Source organism: Nycticebus coucang, chromosome 6 (genome assembly GCF_027406575.1).
Source record: "Nycticebus coucang isolate mNycCou1 chromosome 6, mNycCou1.pri, whole genome shotgun sequence".
NCBI classification, from domain to species: domain Eukaryota; kingdom Metazoa; phylum Chordata; class Mammalia; order Primates; family Lorisidae; genus Nycticebus; species Nycticebus coucang.
The window spans coordinates 46,733,484-46,752,313 of NC_069785.1; the positions used below are offsets into that span (position 1 = coordinate 46,733,484).

At 37.0% G+C, this 18,830-nt stretch overlaps 1 protein-coding gene, 1 non-coding gene and 1 pseudogene across 2 annotated transcripts in view; all 3 read left to right on the forward strand.

The window, feature by feature from the left end:
* Positions 1 to 3,425, forward strand: part of TRIM69 (tripartite motif containing 69) — a 31,364-nt gene extending 27,939 nt beyond the window's left edge. The window contains exon 10 of the mRNA XM_053595544.1: positions 2,827 to 3,425. Within this exon, the coding sequence (XP_053451519.1) occupies positions 2,827 to 3,368 (542 nt within the window). The 3' untranslated portion in view covers positions 3,369 to 3,425. The remainder of the gene's footprint in view (positions 1 to 2,826) is intronic.
* The window catches only part of LOC128589234 (glutamine synthetase-like), a 159,103-nt pseudogene that overhangs the window by 131,241 nt on the left and 9,032 nt on the right, over positions 1 to 18,830 (forward strand).
* Positions 6,929 to 7,057, forward strand: LOC128589480 (small nucleolar RNA SNORA25). The gene has a single exon (XR_008381047.1). It is a non-coding gene; the product is annotated as a small nucleolar RNA SNORA25 (small nucleolar RNA).

Below are 18,830 nucleotides of genomic sequence, written 5' to 3' on the forward strand. Positions count from 1 at the left end.
AATGGAGATATAGGAGGTACAGTTTTTGAAGCAGATTGATGAGTTCAATCTTTACTATCCTGTGAAGGACCTGCAGCACAACAAAGTAATTACATTCCAACTGAAGCTAAAGAGAGAGGCCAGGGCTGAAATCATCAGTACAGAGTGGGGTAGTTGAAGCTACTGACATGAATGAGGTTTTCCAAGGAAAGTATAGTGGAGTTCCTCGAAAGGGCAAAAGAGACTGAGGAATTCTGGTTGGAGAGGTAAGAGGAAAACTAGGAAATAAAGTTGATATAGAATGTAAGGAAAGAGTGTCAAGGAGAAAGCAATGGCCATTCATGCCAAATTCAGAGAAGATAATTAAGAAAACAATTGGAAAATATATGCTTTAAGCAATAATTGGTGATCTTGATAAAGGCAATTTCAAAATAGTGAAATGGGTAGAAATTACATTATTAAGAGTTCAGGAGTGATTTAATAATGAGGCAATAGTGAAGTGAATATATTACTCATTTGAGAAGTCTGACTGAGATAGAAAGGTAAGTACCAAAGCTAGAAAGTGCAGGTAGAGTTAAAAGAGGATTTTAGAAAACATGCTGAGGGAAATATCCTGTAGAAAGGCAAAAATCAATAGTTATGCAAGAAAGGGCATAATTGGTGGAAGTAGGGAGGAATGAGTGAGAGAGCAAGAGCAAAGAGAGAAATTGACTTTCCTTAGTTTCTTCTAAAATTGGAGAGGAAATAGAGATGGTGGAGGCAGACAATTTTGAGAGGGGAAGCAAAGAATAGAATAATGGGGATAAGAGTTAGGAGAAAACAAATAACTGCAGGAGTTTGCATTCTGGGTGCTAGCCAAGGATAACAGGAATATGAAGCATAGTAGAATTAGTTGTTGTCAAGATTCCAAATGGAACTTTGATTAAAGTTATGCATTCATTTAACAAATAGTTACTTAAATATCTAGGAACAGTTTCAAATTTTGAAAATACATGAGAAAACAAAACTGATGAAGTCCCTGTCCTCCCAGAGATTACATTCTAGTGGACAATGAACAAGTAAACAATTTCATATTGTGATAACCATTGTGAAGAAAATATGTGTATAGCAGGGTATACTCGATAAATAACTTATTCATGAGAAAATATAAAGCAGGGTAAGAGTACCAAAAATGGCAGATAGATGAACATGGTATCTTAGATAGAATGGCCAAAGAAAGGCTCTCTGAGAAGGTAACAGCCTTCACCCTACATTTTATTCTGGAATCTTCTAAATATTCAGAAAAGAATTTAAAGAATTTTACAATAAATATCCCTATCCCTACTTATGATACCTGTAAAAGATTGTATCATTAACATTATCAAACTTGCATGAACAAAGGCCCAAATAATATGGAGTAATCTATACGGGGAAAGAGTGTTCTAGGACAAGGAAAGAAAGTGTAAAGAGTCTGAAGTAGTCAGAGTTTTGGTATGTTCAAGGAACTGCCAAAAGGCAAGATTAGTTGTATCAATATAAATGAGGGGAAGTGTGGTAAGAGGTGGGTAAACCATGTGGGTCTTGTTTGCTCTGTAAGACCTTTGTATTTTATCGCAGATGGGATGTGAAATATAAAAGTATGTTGAGTGGCAAAACTGTATGAACTTGTTCATGATATGGACAGAATAGGTTGCAGATGGGCAAAAACTGGAAACAGAAGAGTAAAAAGCTATTGGAGTCATTCCAGGCCAGTGATGTTTGTGGAAGTAGAAGTATGTAGGCTCAAATATATTTTGAAGGTGAAGCTGACAAAACTTAGTTATGGATTGAATACGTAATGAGAAGGAAAGAGAGAACACAAAGGCTGACTCCTAGGAGTCATCAGTGCTAATGTAGGCTAAGCTAGCTGGAGGTATCAGTGGCTTAGCAATGAGAGAAGATCAGGGTTCTAAAAAGGTTAGTAATTGATGGTACCTCCAAAGAAATGCTAGTTCTTCCTGCATTGGGAAGATGAACAACCCAAATTACATGGGGACAGGTAATGGGGAGGAGATTCAGCCTATCCAGAAAAATTCAGGATTCTTAACTCTTCAAAGACTCTTGGAAAGAGAAATCCTTGGGATGATGGAAAAGACTCAAGCTTTTCTAGGGAGAGGGAGTTGGACTAGATTGATCTTGCTTCTAATGATAGATAAATCTAATAAAAACAAATGTATGCAAATATGTATTTGTGTCCATCATGTGAACACACATAGCTGTTATGTTTTCTTTCTCAAATTTTATGCCAGGATCCACATATAGAACTTGTGTCATTTTCTTACTGGTCTGCTTCCAACCTCTCTTCATTGAGAAATTCTTTTTTATACTGCTGCCCTTTGATTTGTCTAACTAACGCCTGTTAAACTATTTGTGATGAAGGGCCAGTTTCTTAAAATCTGTCTGTTATGGACTGATACTTTTGTAGAATAGAATATAAATTAATTACTTGAAAAGAAAAATTTAAAAAAACCCCAAAATTATAAACTACAAGCCCAATTTTGTAATTATCAGATTTAAGTGAAATAAAATTACTGGCAGATTGCTATGAAGTTTCTAAAGTACAGATTTATGTTATGTGTATTGTTTCATTTAACAGAGAACAAATTACTTTAGAGTAAAGCCTGATTTTTACCCTAACCATAAGAATGTCTAGAATATAGCAACATGGATAACCAAACAATAAAAAGTATGTAAGTAATTGCTTGCCTAAGAGTATATGTGTATAGGTAGATAAAGCATAGGTGTCTATGTAAATAACTGTTTTTGCTATGGGAATTTGTATTCACTCCCTTATCTCCCATGTCCTGCTTTCTCCTACTTTCTTACTAGGCCTATCTCCACTAACTCTGGACCCTAAAACAGCTCACCCAAATTTGGTGCTCTCCAAAAACCGAACAAGTGTGTGGCATGGTGACATCAAGCAGGCGTTGCCTGATGATCCAGAGAGGTTTGACTCAAGTGTGGCTGTGCTGGGCTCAAAAGGATTCACATCTGGAAAGTGGTACTGGGAAGTAGAAGTAGCAAGGAAGACAAAATGGACAGTTGGAGTTGTCAGAGAATCCATCATTCGAAAGGGCAGCTGTCCTCTAACTCCTGAGCAAGGATTCTGGCTTTTAAGACTAAGGAACCAAACTGATCTAAAGGCTCTGGATTTGCCTTCTTGTAGTCTGAAACTGATAGACGACCTCAACAGGGTGGGCATATACCTGGATTATGAAGGAGGGCAAGTGTCCTTCTACAATGCTAACACCATGATGCACATTTATACCTTCAGTACCACTTTCATGGAGAAAGTTTATCCCTACTTCTGCCCCTGCCTTAATGATGGTGGAGAGAATAAGGAACCATTGCACATTTTACATCCACAGTAATTGGGCATACTATTGTATAAATTCAGAGTGATATTAAAGAGGTATTGAAATAGTTTACCAGTCTCACTGGATTCTCTTCCCAATTTATGGGGAACTCTGGAATAATGAAGAGAGGATTCATAAATCAAATTCTATTCTCAATATTCTAAATGGATTTTGCTGGAGCCTTTCAAGATTTCATTCTACTTCCCTGGGGTCTTCTATGACAGAGGAACCACTCTCCTGAGAGTGATCATCATGCTATTGTTACTGGAGCAAACTACAACTTGAGTTTGTGATGCCTGAGAACCCTTTTAAGATATGCCCAGGAATTCTATCAGGTTGTCATTATTCTCCAGCATAATAACTCTTAGTAGATGAATTTTCAGATGTGTACAGTCTTTCTATTTAATTAATTTCTATTTAATCTTTTGATATAAATTTTCATCTCATTTATTTTCTAGAATTTGTTACTATAATTCTAAAAATCTGCTTCAGAGGCTTAAAGAAAAGTGTAAGAAATGGTCTGGGCCAGCTTTTAATCTTGTTTTGAATTTTCTCAAGATACTTCTTAGTCTAGCAAATCTCTGAGTCTTTTTCTTTCTCAGTTCCTTTTCCCTGCTTTATTTTTCTATAGGAGCCCTTGTTTTTCTACACGCAAATACAGTAGACCCTTTATAGTTGACCACTTCCCTACATTGACCACCTTCTTAAGTTGACCTAATTTTCGTAGACTGGATATGCACCATATATGCTCAATGGAAGTTCCTTATGTTGACTATCTTTGTAGGTTGACCAGTTTGTTACAGTTCTTTGAGTGGTCAATTTATAGAGGTTCTACTGTACATTTAAGTATCTCCATCTACTTTGATTATGTCTTTCCTTTTTCATTACTCCTGCCTATAATTTAAGTAGCAGTATTTTTCATCTTGTTCTCTCCAAGGTACTCATACTCCAGCTTGTTCCTTCTTTCTAAAGTTATTATTTTCATTGATCTCAGCAGTACTTTTGATAGGATGTCCCTATTTCTTTTCCTTGGAAGTCCCCATAAAATGAATGGCCTTCATTTTCTATAGCTGACAATTTTAAGGAGACTTTTCACAGCCTGTGACATTGGCCCTCTAAAATTATAACTTGGGAGGGCAGAAGCTCATTATCCCATCTGTCATAATGTGAAAAATAATGCATATACAACAGCTAATATTCTTTTTTTTTTTTTTTTTGTAGAGACAGTGTCTCACTTTATGGCCCTCGGTAGAGTGCCGTGGCCTCACACAGCTCACAGCAACCTCTAACTCCTGGGCTCAAGCGATTCTCTTGCCTCAGCCTCCCGAGTAGCTGGGACTACAGGTGCCCGCCACAACACCCGGCTATTTTTTGGTTGCAGTTTGGCTGGGGCCGGGTTTGAACCCGCCACCCTCGGTATGTGGGGCCGGCACCCTACCGACTGAGCCATAGGCGCCGCCCACAACAGCTAATATTCATGTAGCATTGGTATATACTACATGCAGACATTTTTAACTGCTGATTTGGAGAAACAGCCATGACGTGATTAAGGCTACATTCTTCAATTACATTGTTTTTCCAGCGGGCAGTGGTGGCTCATGCCTGTAATCCTAGCACTCAGGGAGGCTAAGGCAGAAAGATTGCTTGAGGTCAGGAGTTCAAGGCCAGCCTGAACAAAAGAGAGACCCCCATCTCTACTAAAAATAGAAAAATTAGCCCAGCATGGTGGCTTGTGTCCCAGTTACTTGGAGGCTGCAGCAGGAGGATTGCTTGAGCCTAGGAGTTTTAGGTTGCTGTGAGCTAGGCTGAGGCTATGGCACTCTAGCATGGGTGACAGAGCAAGACTGTCTCAAAAAAGAAAAAAGAAATTACTTTGCTTTTCAATGAATTAACTTCAATTAGAATGTAGTAAGGAGCCAGAACATTTTTTTTTTTTTTTGAGACAGAGCCTCAAGCTGTAGCTCTGAGTAGAGTGCTATGGCATCACAGCTCACAGCAATCTCCAACTCCTGGGCTCAAGCGAGTCTCCTGCCTCTGCCTCCCAAATAGCTAGGACTACAGGCACCCACCACAACACCCGGCTATTTTTTGGTTGCAGCCATCATTGTTGTTTGGCAGGCCCAGGCTGGATTTGAACCCACCACCTCAGGTGTATGTGGATGGCGCCTTAGCCACTTGAACCACAGGCACTGAGCCGGAGCCAGAACATTTTTATGCCTGAAACATTGCTTGATATTTGAAAGGTATAAAAGCCCAAGAAGAAAAAAGGAAGGCATGTTGATAGAGAGGAAACATAATTGGACTAAAACTTAATTCACTTCTAAGGTATAAGTGACAATCAATATATATTATTCTTTGTTATCTCTCTCTCTTTTTTTTTCTTTCAAAGAGAGCTCTGTGTTCAGGGTAGAGTACAGGGGTGTCATCATAGCTCATTGCAACCTCAGATTCTTGGGCTTGGCTTAAACGATCCTCTTGCCTCAGCTTCTCAAGTAGCTGGAACTACAGGCATATACCACCATGCCCCACTGATTTTTCTATTTTTTGTAGAGATGAAGTCTTGCTATGTTGCTTATGCTAGGTTCATCCTCCTAGGCGCAAATGATCCTCCTGCCTTGGCCTCTCAAAGTGCTAGGAATTCAGCATGAGCCATGGTGCCCAGCCTTAAAATATATTACTTTTTTCCTTTGTTTTTGTTTAAAATATATTACTTTTTATAATGCAAGGGTTCTTAACTCTGGATTGCTCATTAGGTTCATCTAGAGGGCTTTTTTTTTAATTTTTAGTTTTTCATCTAGAGGGCTTTTAAAAAATACATATGTCCACACCCCACCCAAGACCAATTAAATAAAAATCTCTTAGCAGGTGGGGCCCAGGCAATTACAGTTTCTAAAACTTTCAGGTAATTCTAATGTATGACTGGGGCAGAGAACTACTGAACAAAAGAAACATACTTTCTTCTTTTTTTCATTTTGTTTTATAATAATTCAAATTTTCAAAAAAGTTGCCCATCTGTATCATATACTCTCCCCTTAGACTCACTAATTATTAATATTTTGCTACATTTGATTGGTCTCCCTCTCCTTAAATCTAATCCATATGATTGTGTGTGTGTATATAATTAATGTTATTTTTGCTGAACCACTTCAGATTAAGCTGCAGGAATCATAATCCTTGCCCATAAATACATCTGCAAGTATCTCCTGAGAACCAGGTATTCTCATAGTCATAGTAGTAAATCACAAAATTCAGAAACGTTAACATTGATACAATATTTCAGCTAATGTACACTGCATATTCAATTAAGTAAGTATTTCTAATAGTGGGGTTTTAGGCACTGTAGTAAAAATTTTCAAGCAGTATGACAAAGAGTTTGGGGAATAGAACAAATTGCTGCTGCTTAGAATTCTAGACAATTAATCTCTAAAGTCTGTCTTGCTACAGAGTTCAGAGAAAGGGGAGGTCAATATTTACCAGAATAGGAGGAGAAAATTCTAAAGAAAATTTGTGATTAAGTTGGAGATTGTGAAAGATGAGTGAGAATAAATATAAATTCTAATCAAAATTGGAAAAATTGGTCATTTCAAAATGGGCTCTTGGAGATATGAAACTAAGAGCTCTTAACACTGTGATGAAATATGGATATTCTCTGTAGGATGCTATAACACTAAATTACTGTTATGTTTTCCTGAGAAGAAGTATAAGACTTAGCCACACACACAAAAATAATAATAATAATAAAAAAGAAAAAGAAAAACAATTCTGGAAACAAACTTCTTAAAAATGAATATTTTTATGGTGATGATTGCATAATGGTATAAACTAAAACCGAGCAAACTGTACACTTAACAATGGGCAAATTTTACAAGATGTAAATTATACCACAATAAAGCTGGTTTAAAAAAAGATTTTAAAAAGTGAATATTTTATTCAGGTGACCAAGGGAATAATGGCAGATCATAAGTGTACACATATTTTTCAACAATCCTTAAGTGTCTACCTTAATAGTTTCTCTGACATATCACCTCCAGCTCCCCAGTATTTGTCTTAACATGGATGACACAAAATTATTTTCCTACAGTTTTCTCAGATAAGTGGTTATGCTATACTGAATAATTTGAACAATCCCTCTAAGTCAGAATATAACATAAGGGATAAATTCTTCTAATTTTATAATTGTATGAATTATAAAACACCAATATGGAACCTCCCAGGTAGAAACACAGGGAGCATGAGTGGGGCTATCCTACATATTGCCATTTCTCGGGTGACAAGAGATGAGGCCAATTGCAAAAACACCCTATATGTCGGAGGGTAAAGGAGACCCTAATCAATGTGTTAGCATTCGCTGAAGTGAGAATCTCAAAAGGTGAATGCCTCAACTTTCCTTAAACTAACTGAACTTTTAGAATAGCTGTGGTAATGTCATTGCACAATTATATAATAACACAGCTGAGATATTGGAAAACCAAAAAAATGGTAAGACTGGATTACCAAAGAGATACTTTAGATAAGTTATCAGATAAAGATGGTTCATTGAAGGTCAAATATTTGTTTAACTTCTTTATTTTTTTTTATTAAATCATAACTTTGTACATTGATGCATTTATGGAGTTCAGGGTACTGTTTCCATATACAATGTGAAATGCTTATATCGAACTAAGTAACACTCCATCACAATTATACTCATTTCTTAATAGTTTTGAAATCTACCATTGCATCATGCACATTAGGTGAGGTCCCCCCAAATACCCTCCCTCTTCCCAAATCCCCCTCCCCTCCCCTCTCTCTCCTCTTTCCTTCTACTTTCTGGACTATAGTTATGTTTTCCCATTCATATGAGTGTGTAGGTGATTTTACATAGATTTCATAGTAGTATTGAGTACATTGGATACTTCTTTTTCCATTCTTGAGATACTTTACTAAGAAGAATATGTTCCAGCTCCATCCAGGTAAACGTAAAAGATGTGAAGTCTCCATCTTTATTTATGGCTGCATAGTATTCCATGGTGTATATATATCACAATTTGTTAATTCATTCATGGGTCGATGGGCACTTGGGCTGTTTCCATGTCTTGGCTGTTATAAATTGGGCTGTAATAAACATTCTGGTGCAAATGTCTTTGTTGTAAAATAATTTTTGATCATCTGAGTATATACCTAGTAGAGGAATTGCAGGATCGAACGGTAGGTCTACTTTTAGATCCTTGAGTGTTCTTCAAACTTCTTTCCAAAAAGGGCATATTAGCTTGTATTCCCACCAGCAGTGTAGAAGCGTTCCCTTCTCTCAGCATCCATGCTAACATCTGTAGTTTTGGGATTTTGTAATGTGGGCTAAACTTACTGGAGTTAGATGATATCTCAAAGGGGTTTTGATTTGCATTTCTCTGATGATTAAGGATGATGAGCATTTTTTCATGTGTTCGTAGGCTATGAGCCTGTCTTCATCAGAGAAGTTTCTGTTCAAGTCTCTTGCCCACATAGAAATGGGGTTATTTGTTCTTTTCTTATTGATTAGTTTGAGTTCTCTGTAGATTCAAAGGTATGTAGTTATCATACCTTTGTCAGAAGCATAACCTGAAAAAATCTTCTCCCATTCTGAAGGTTGTCTATTTGCTTTACTTACTGTGCTCTTGGCTGTGTAAAACTTTTTAGTTTGATCAGATCCCAGTAATGTATTTTTGGTGTTGCTTCAATTGCCCAGGGGTCCTCCTCATAAAATACTGTCCCAGGCCAATTTCTTCAAGTGTTTTTCCTGCACTCTCTTCTAGTATTTTTATAGTTTCATGTCTTAAATTTAAATCTTTTATCCAGTGAGAATCAATTTTTGTTAATGGTGAAGGGTGGGGATCCAGTTTCAGTCTTCTACAGGTCGCCAGCCAGTTCACCCAGCACTATTTGTTAAATAGGGAGTCTTTCCCTCACTGAATATTTTTGATAGGCTTGTTGAAGATCAAATGATGATAAGTATCTGGGTTCATCTCTTGCTTCTCTATTCTGTTCCATAAATCTACTGCTCTATTTTTGTGCCAGTACCATGCTGTTTTGATCACTATAGATTTACAGTATAGCCTGAAGTCTGGTAATGTGATACCTCCTGATTTGTTTTTATTTCTGAGTAATGTATTTGCTATTCGAGGTTTTTTCTGATTTCATATAAAACAAAGTACTATTTTTTCCAGTTCTTTAAAGTATGACAATGGTGCTTTAATAGGGATTGCATTAAATCTGTAGATTGCTTTGGGTAGTATGGACATTTTAACTATGTTGATTCTTCCCAGCCATGAGCATGGTATGTTTTTCCATTTGTTCACATCTTCAGCTATTTCTTTTCTCAGAGTTTCATAGTTCTCTTTATAGAGATCCTTCATGTCGTTTGTTAGGTAAATTCCCAGATATTTCATCTTCTTTGGCACTACTGCAAAAGGAATAGAGTCCTTGGCTGTTTTTTCAGCTTGACTATTATTGGCATATATAAAAGCTACTGACTTATAAGTATTGATTTTGTATCCTGAGACGTTGCCGTATTCCTTGATCACTTCTAAGAGTTTTGAAGTTGAGTCCCTGGGATTTTCTAGGTATAGGATCATATCATCAGTGAAGAGTGAGAGTTTGATTTCCTTTGACGCTATTTGGATACCCTTGATTACCTTCTCTTGCCTGATTGCTATGACTAAGACTTTCATTACTATGTGGAATAGCAGTGAGACAGTTGGCATCCTTGCCTCATTCCTGATCTGAGTGGAAATGATTTCAATTTTACACCATTCAATATGATATTTGCTTTGGGTTTGCTGTAGATGGCCTCTATCACCTTAAGAAATGTCCCTTCTATGCCTATTTTATTAAGTGTTCTGAACATGAAAGGATGCTGGATATTATCAGGGTTTTTTTCTGCATCAATTGAGAGAATCATATGGTCTTTGTTTTTTATTTTGTTGATGTGATGTATTATATTTATAGATTTGCATATGTTGAACCAACCCTGTAACCCTGGAATAAAACCAACTTGATCATGGTGTATAATTTTTTTGATGTGTTGTTGAATTCTGTTTGCTAAGATCTTATTGAATATTTCTGCATCGATATTCATTAATGATATTGGTCTATAATTTTCTTTCTTTGTTGGATCCTTTCCTGGTTTGGGTATCAGGGTGATATTTGCTTCATAGAATGTGTTGGGAAGTGTTCCTTCTTTTTCTGTGCTTTGGAAAAGATTGTATAATATAGGTACTAGTTCCTCTTGAAAGGTTTGATAGAATTCGGGTGTAAGCCATCTGGTCCTGGACTTTACTTTTTTGGAAGATTTCATATTGTTGATGCTGTTTCACCGAATGATATAGGTCTATTTAAGATTTCAAATTCTTTCTGATTGAGTCTAGGAAGGTGGCATGCTTCCAGGTATTAGTCCACTTCCTTCATATTTTCATATTTCTGGAATAGAGATTTTGTAGTAATCATTGAAGATTTTTTGAATTTCTGAAGTGTCTGTTGTTCTTTCTCCTTTATTGTTTCTGATAGACAGTATTAGAGATTTTACTTTTCTATTTCTGGTTAGGTTGGCCAAAGGTTTATCAATTTTGTTAATCTTTTCAAAAAACCAACTTTTTGTTTCATTGATCTTTTGAATGATTCTTTTGTTTTCAATTTCATTTAATTCTGCCCTAATTTTGGTTATTTCTTTTCTTCTGCTGGGTTTGGGGTTGGAATGTTCTTCCTTTTCCAGTTGCTTGAGATGATTCATTAAGTTGTTGTCTTCCTCTCTTTCTGCTTTCTTAATGAAGGTTTCCAATGCTATAAATTTCCCTTTGCAGTACCCCACAAGTTTTGATAATTTGTGTCTTCATTATCACTTTGTTGCAAAAATTTGATGATTTCCTTCTTAATCTCATCTTTGACCCAGCTAGCATTCAGCCTAAGATTTAGTTTCCATGACTTTGTTTGAGTATGAGGATTCCTGTTGCTGTTGAGTTCCATGGTGGTCCAAGAAGATACAAGGAATAATTTCCATACTTTTAAATTTGCTGAGGTTAGACTCATGTCCTAGGATATGATCTATTTTGGAGGATGACCCATGGGCTGATGAGAAGAATGTATATTCAGTTTTATTAGTGAATAAAAATGTGTGAAATGTTCTGTAGAGGTCTGTAAAATCCATTTGTTCTAGGGTCAGGTGTAAGTCTAATATTTCTTTGTTTAGTTTCTTCTTGGAGGATCTGTCCAAAACTACCAAAGGGGTGTTAAAATCGCCAACTATCACAGTGCAGGAAGATATCAAGTTGTTCATACCCATTAGGGTCTGCTTTATAAATTGAGGAGCATTCTAGTAGGGTGCATAAATGTTAATTATCAAAATCTCTTCATGTGAGCGTTTCCCTTGCCAAATATGTAGTGACCTTCTTTATCTGTTAGTTTAAAGGCAATTGTATCTGCTACTAAAATAGCAACCCCTGCTTTTTTCTGATTTCCATTTGCCTGTATTATACAACTCCATCCCTTCACCCTAAGTCTATTTTTATCCTTTAAGGTAAGGCAAGATTCTTGTATACAGCAGATATCTGGTCTGAGTTTAATTATCCAGTCAGCTAGTCTGTGCCTCTTTAGAGGACAATTTAAACAATTCACATTAATTGAGAGAATTGATAAGCCTGGTTGTGTTTTGGGTGTCATGATTTTTGGATGTCCAATAGACATTTTTAATCCTTTCACCACTGTGGAAGTTGGGTTTTATTCAAAAATTTCTGGGTGAGTTTACTTTGGAGGTAGAACATTGTGCTGGCCATTGTGGAGGATGGGTCTGAGACTATCCTGGAGAGCCGGTTTAGTTGTGGCAAATTTCTTCAACATGTCTATATCATTAAAGTATTTGATTTCTCCATCACAAATGATACTCAGTTTAGCTGGATACAGGATCCTGGGTGGAAGTTGTTTTGTTTTAGGAGACTGAAGGTGGATGACCACCTTCTTCTGGCTTGAAATGTTTCGACCAGGAGATCTGCAGTCATTCTGATACTTCTCCCTTTGTAGGTGATGCTTTTCTTACATCTGGCTGCTTGCAGAATTTTCTCCTTTGTCTTAACTTTGGCAAAGTTAATCACAATGTGTCTAGGAGATGCTTTATTTGGATTGAGTCTTGCTGGGGTTCTGAAACTGCTATCTGAAGTTCTGTATCCCTTGCAATGCTTGGGAAATTCTCCTCCAAAACCTCTTGGAGTAGAGCATCTGTACCTTTAGGGCCATCCTCTTCTCCTTCGGGACTTCCTACAAGATGGATGTTTTATCTTTTGGATTGATCCCACAACTCTCTCAGGGAATGATCAGGTTTTGCTCTCCATTTGTCTGCCTCTTTGAGTGTTTGGGAACATTCAAAAGCTTTGTCTTCAGTTTCAGAGATCCTTTCTTCTGCCTGTCAACTCTATAACTGAGGGATTCTACTGTATTTTGCAGTTACTCAACTAACATTTTCATTTCCTTGAGCTCTGCTATCTCTTTTCTCATTATGTCTATACCTTTGGTGACTTTGTCTTTGAATTAATCAATTTCTTTTTCTTTTTTATAATTTATGTTTATTTATTTCTTTTTTTAACTATTATTAAATCATAACTGTGTACATTAATGTGATCATGGGGCACCATACACTGGTTTAATAGACCGTTTGACACATTTTCATCACACTGGTTAACATAGCCTTCCTGGCATTTTCTTAGTTATTGTGTTAAGACATTTATATTCTACATTTACTAAGTTTCACATGTACCCTTGTAAGATGCAACGCAGGTGTAATCCCACCATTCACCCTCCCTCTGCCCAGTCTCCCCTCTCTCTTCCCTCCCTCTCCCCCTTCCCCATAATCTTAGGTTATAACTAGGTTATAGCTTTCTTTTTTTTTTTTGTTAAATCATAGCTGTGTACATTAGTGCAATCAAGGGGTACAATGTGCTGGTTTCATATACAACCTGAAATATTCTCATCAAACTGTTCAACGTAGCTTTCATGGCATTTTCTTACTTATTGTGTGTAGACAATTGTATTCTGCCTTTAGTAAGTTTCACCTGTACCCATTGTAAGATGTACTGTAGGTGTGGCCCCACCCATTAACCTCCCTCCACCCTAACCTCCCCCCTCCCTTCCCCTTCCTTGGCCCTTTCCTCAAAGTCTTGTGCTATAGTTGGGGTATAGCTTTCATATGAAAGCCATAAATTAGTTTCATAGTAGGGCTGAGTACATTGGATACTTTTTCTTCCATTCTTGAGATACTTTACTAAGAAGAATGTGTTCCAGCTCCATCCATGTAAACATGAAAGAGGTAAAGTCTCCATCTTTCTTTAAGGCTGCATAATATTCCACAGTGTACATATAACACAGTTTATTAATCCATTCGTGGATTGATGGGCACTTGGGCTTTTTCCATGACTTAGCAATTATGAATTGGGCTTCAATAAACATTCTGGTACAAATATCTTTCTTATAATATGATTTTTGGTCTTCTGGGTATATACCTAGTAGAGAAATTATAGGATTGAATGGCAGACCTATTTTTAGATCTCTAAGTGTTCTCCAAACATCTTTCCAAAAGGAATGTATTAATTTGCATTCCCACTGGCAGTGTAAAAGTGTTCTCTTTTCTCCACATCCATGCCAACATCTATGGTCTTGGGATTTTGTGATATGGGCTAATCTTACTGGAGTTAGATGATATCTCAAAGTAGTTTTGATTTACATTTCTCTGATAATTAAGGATGATGAGCATTTCTTCATATGTCTGTAGGCCGTGCGCCTGTCTTCTTCCGAGAAGTTTCTCTTCAAGTCCCTTGCCCACCCTGAGATGGGATCACTTGTTCTTTTCTTCCTTATACGTTTGAGGATTCTGGTAATTAAACCCTTGTCGGAGACATAGCCTGCAAATATCTTCTCCCACTCTGAAGGCTGTCTGCTTGCTTTACTTACTATGTTCTTGGCTGTGCAGAAGCTTTTTGGTTTGATCAGGTCCCAGTAGTGAATTTTTGAAACTGCTTCAATTGCCCAGGGGGTCCTCCTCATAAAATACTCACCCAGACCAATTTCTTCAAGAGTTTTCCCTGCACTCTCTTCTAGTATTTTTATAGTTTCATGTCTTAAGTTTAAATCTTTAATCCAGTATGAGTCTTTCTTAGTTAATGGTGAAAGGTGTGGGTCCAGTTTCAGTCTTCTACGGGTTGCCAGCCAGCTCACCCAGCACCATTTGTTAAATAGGGAATCTTTTCCCCACTGAATGTTTTTAATTGGCTTGTCAAAGATCAAATAACAGTAAGTAGCTGGGTTCATCTCTTGGTTCTCTATTCTGTTCCATACATCTACCTCTCTGTTTTTGTGCCAGTACCATGCTGTTTTGATCACTATCGATTTACAGTATAGTCTGAGGTGCAGTAGTGTGATTCCTCCCGCTTTGGTTTTATTTCTGAGTAATGTCTTGGCTATTCGAGGTTTTTTTTATTCCATATAAAATGAAGTATTATTTTCTCAAGATCTTTAAAGTATGACAGTGGAGATTTAATAGGGATTGCATTAAAGTTGTATATTGCTTTGGGTAATATGGACATTTTAACAACGTTGATTCTTCCCAGCCATGAGCATGGTATGTTTTTCCATTTGTTAACATTTTCAGCTATTTCTTTTCTTAGAGTTTCATAGTTCTCTTTACAGAGATCTTTCACGTCCTTTGTTAGATAAACTCCCAAATATTTCATCTTCTTTGCCACTACTGTGAATGGAATAGAGAGTCCTTAATTGTTTTTTTCAGCTTGACTATTGGTGGTATATACAAAGGCTACCGATTTATGAATGTTGATTTTGTAACCTGAGATGCTGCTGTATTCCTTGATCACTTCTAAGAGTTTTGTAGTAGAATCCCTGGTGTTTTCCAGATATACAATCATATCATCTGCGAAGAGCGAAAGTTTGATCTCTTCTGACCCTATATGGATACCCTTGATCGCCTTTTCTTCCCTAATTGTGATGACTAAAACTTCCATTTCAATGTTAAAGAGCAGTGGAGACAATGGGCAGACTTGTCTGGTTCCTGATCTGAGTGGAAATGATTTCAATTTAATTCCATTCAATACGATATTGGCTGTGGGTTTGCTGTAGATGGCCTCTATCAGTTTAAGAAATGTCTTTTCTATACCCATTTTCTTAAGTGTTCTGATCATGAAGGGATGCTGGATACTATCAAAAGCTTTTTCTGCATCAATTGAAAGAATCATATGGTCTTTGTTTTTTAATTTGTTTATGTGCTGAATTATATTTATAGATTTACGTATATTGAACCAGCCTTGAGAACCTGGGATAAAACCGACTTGGTCATGATGTATACTTTGTTTTATGTGTTGCTGGATTCTATTTGTTAGGATCTTGTTGAATATTTTTGCATCTATATTCATTGGTGATATTGGTCTATAATTTTCTTTTCCTGGTTTGGGGATCAGGGTGATGTTTGCTTCATATAACATGTTGGGTAGTATTCCTTCTTTTTCTGTATTTTGGAACAGGTTGAATAATATAGGTACTACTTCCTCTTTAAAGGTTTGGTAGAATTCTGACGTGAAGCCATCTGGTCCCGGGCTTTTCTTTTTAGGAAAATTTTGTATGATGCTATTTCAGAACTTGATATTGGCCTGTTCAACATTTCCACTTGATTCTGGCTAAGTCTTGGAAGGTGACATGCTTCCAAGTATTGGTCAATTTTCTTCAGATTTTCATATTTCTGAGAATAAAGTTTCTTGTAATATTCATTAAGGATTTTTTGAATTTCTGGGTAGTCTTGTTATTTCATCTTTGTCATTTCTGATTGATGAAATTAGAGATTTTACTCTTTTATTTCCTGGTTAGGTTAGTTAGAGGTTTATCTATTTTATTGACCTTTTAAAAAACCAACGTTTTGATTTATTGATCTGTTGTATAATCCTTTTGTTTTCAATTTCATTTAATTCTGCTCTAATTTTAGTTATTTCTTTTCTTCTACTGGGTTTGGGGTTGGAATGTTCTTCCTTTTCCAGTTGCTTGAGATGTCCCATTGAGTTGTTAACTTCTTCCTTTCCATTATCTTGAGGAAGGCTTGCAGTGCTATAAATTTCCCTCTTAGGACTGCCTTTGTGGTATCCCAGAGGTTCTGATAATTCATGTCTTCATCATCATTTTGTTCCAAAAATTTGGCAGTTTCCTTCTTAATCTCATCTATGACCCAGCTATCATTCAGCATAAGGTTATTTAACTTCCATGTTTTTGTATGAGTATGCAGATTCCTTTTGTTACTGAGTTCCACTTTTATTCCATGGTGGTCCAAGAAGATGCAAGGGATAATTTCTATTTGTTTAAATTTACTGAGGTTAGACTTGTGATCTAAGATGTGATTGATTTTGGAGTATGTTCCATGGGCCGATGAGAAGTATGTATATTCAGTTTTTGGGGGATGAAATGTTCTGTAGATATCTGCTAAATCCAAATGTTGGATGGTTAGGTTTAAATCTAAAATTTCTTTGCTCAGCTTTCTATTGGAGGATCTATCCAACACTGCCAAAGGAGTGTTGAAATCTCTGACTGTTATGGAGCTGGAGGAAATCAAGTTGCTCATGTCTGTTAGAGTTTCTCTTATAAATTGAGGCACATTCTGGTTGGGTGCATAAATATTAATAATTGAAATCTCATCATATTGAGTATTACCCTTAACAAATATGAAGTGACCATTCTTATACTTCCTTACTTTTGTTGGTTTAAAGCCTATTGTATCTGCAAATAGAATTGCAACACCTGCTTTTTTCTGATTACCATTTGCCTGAAATATGGACGACCATCCTTTCACCCTGAGTCTATATTTATCTTTTAAGGTAAGATGTGATTCTTGTATGCCACAAATATCTGGCCTGAGTTTTTGTATCCAGTCAGCCAACCTATGCCTCTTTAGAGGACAGTTTAAGCCGTTCACATTAATGGAGAATATAGATAAGTCTGGTAATATTTTGGGTATCCAGTTTTTTGAAAGTCCAGTGGACATTTTTAATCCTTTTACCACTGTAGAATTTGGAGTTTGATCAAAAGTTTCTGAGTGAGTTTACTTTTGTGGTAGAAGATTGGGCTGGTCATTATGGAGGATAGGTCTAATAATATCCTGAAGAGCTGGTTTGGTTATGGCAAATTTCTTCCACATATGAATGTCATTAAAGTATTTAATTTCTCCATCATAAATGAAACTCAGTTTAGCTGGGTACAGGATCTGGGGTTGAAAGTTATTTTGGTTTAGGAGATTAAAAGTCAATGACCACCATCTTTTGGCTTGAAAAGTTTCAGCAGAGGGCGGCGCCTGTGGCTCAGTGAGTATGGTGCCGGCCCCATATGCCGAGGGTGGCGGGTTCAAACCCAGCCCCGGCCAAACTGCAACAACAACAACAACAAAAAAATAGCCGGGCGTTGTGGCGGGCGCCTGTAGTCCCAGCTGCTCGGGAGGCTGAGGCAAGAGAATCGCGTAAGTCCAAGAGTTAGAGGTTGCTGTGAGCCGTGTGACGCCACGGCACTCTACCCGAGGGTAATATAGTGAGACTCTGTCTCAACAAAAAAAAAAAAAAAAAAAAAAGAAAAGTTTCAGCAGAGAGATCCCCAGTCATTCTAATATTCTTCCCTTTGTAGGTAATGGATTTCTTATGTCTGGCTGCTTTCAGAATTTTCTCCTTCATATTAACTTAAGTGAAGTTAATTATGATATGCCTGGGGGATGTCTTATTTGGGTTGAGTCGTGCTGGGGTTCTGAAACTGTCTGCTATCTGAATTCCAGAACCTCTTGATATGTCTGGAAAATTCTCTTTCATAATTTCATGGAGAAGAGCCTGTGTGCCTTGCAAAGCCACTTCATCACTTTCAGGGATTCCAATGAGGTGGATATTAGCCTTCTTCAAATTATCCCAGAGCTCTCTGAAAGAATGATCCATTTTTGCTCTCCATTTCTCTTGCTCTTTGAGAGTTTGGGAGCATTCAAAAGCTTTGTCTTCAATGTCAGAAATCCTTTCTTCTGCTTGCTCCACACTGTTCCTGAGGGATTCTACTGTAGTTTTCAGATCTTTGAGGGCTGAAAATTGTTGGTTCAGTGTGTTAAAATCTTTGGTGGTTTTGTCTTTAAATTCGTTGAATTCTTGAGACAACTTTTGGATTTCTTCTCGAATTTCTAGTTCTAACTTTTGAATTGCTCCTCGAATTTCTCATTCCAAATTTTCCTCCATTCTATTAATCTTGTTTGCAATCCAAATTCTGAATTCGATTTCTGACATCTCGGCCAGCTGTTTATGAATGGGATCTTCAGTTACATCTGTCATATCTTTCCTGGGGGAGGGGGGGTGTTGATCTATTCTGGTTATTCATGTTACCAGAGTTTTTCTGCTGATTCTGCCCCATGATTATTTTACACCATTTGACTTTTCCCTTGGAGCTTTGTCGAGGATCCATACAGTGCTA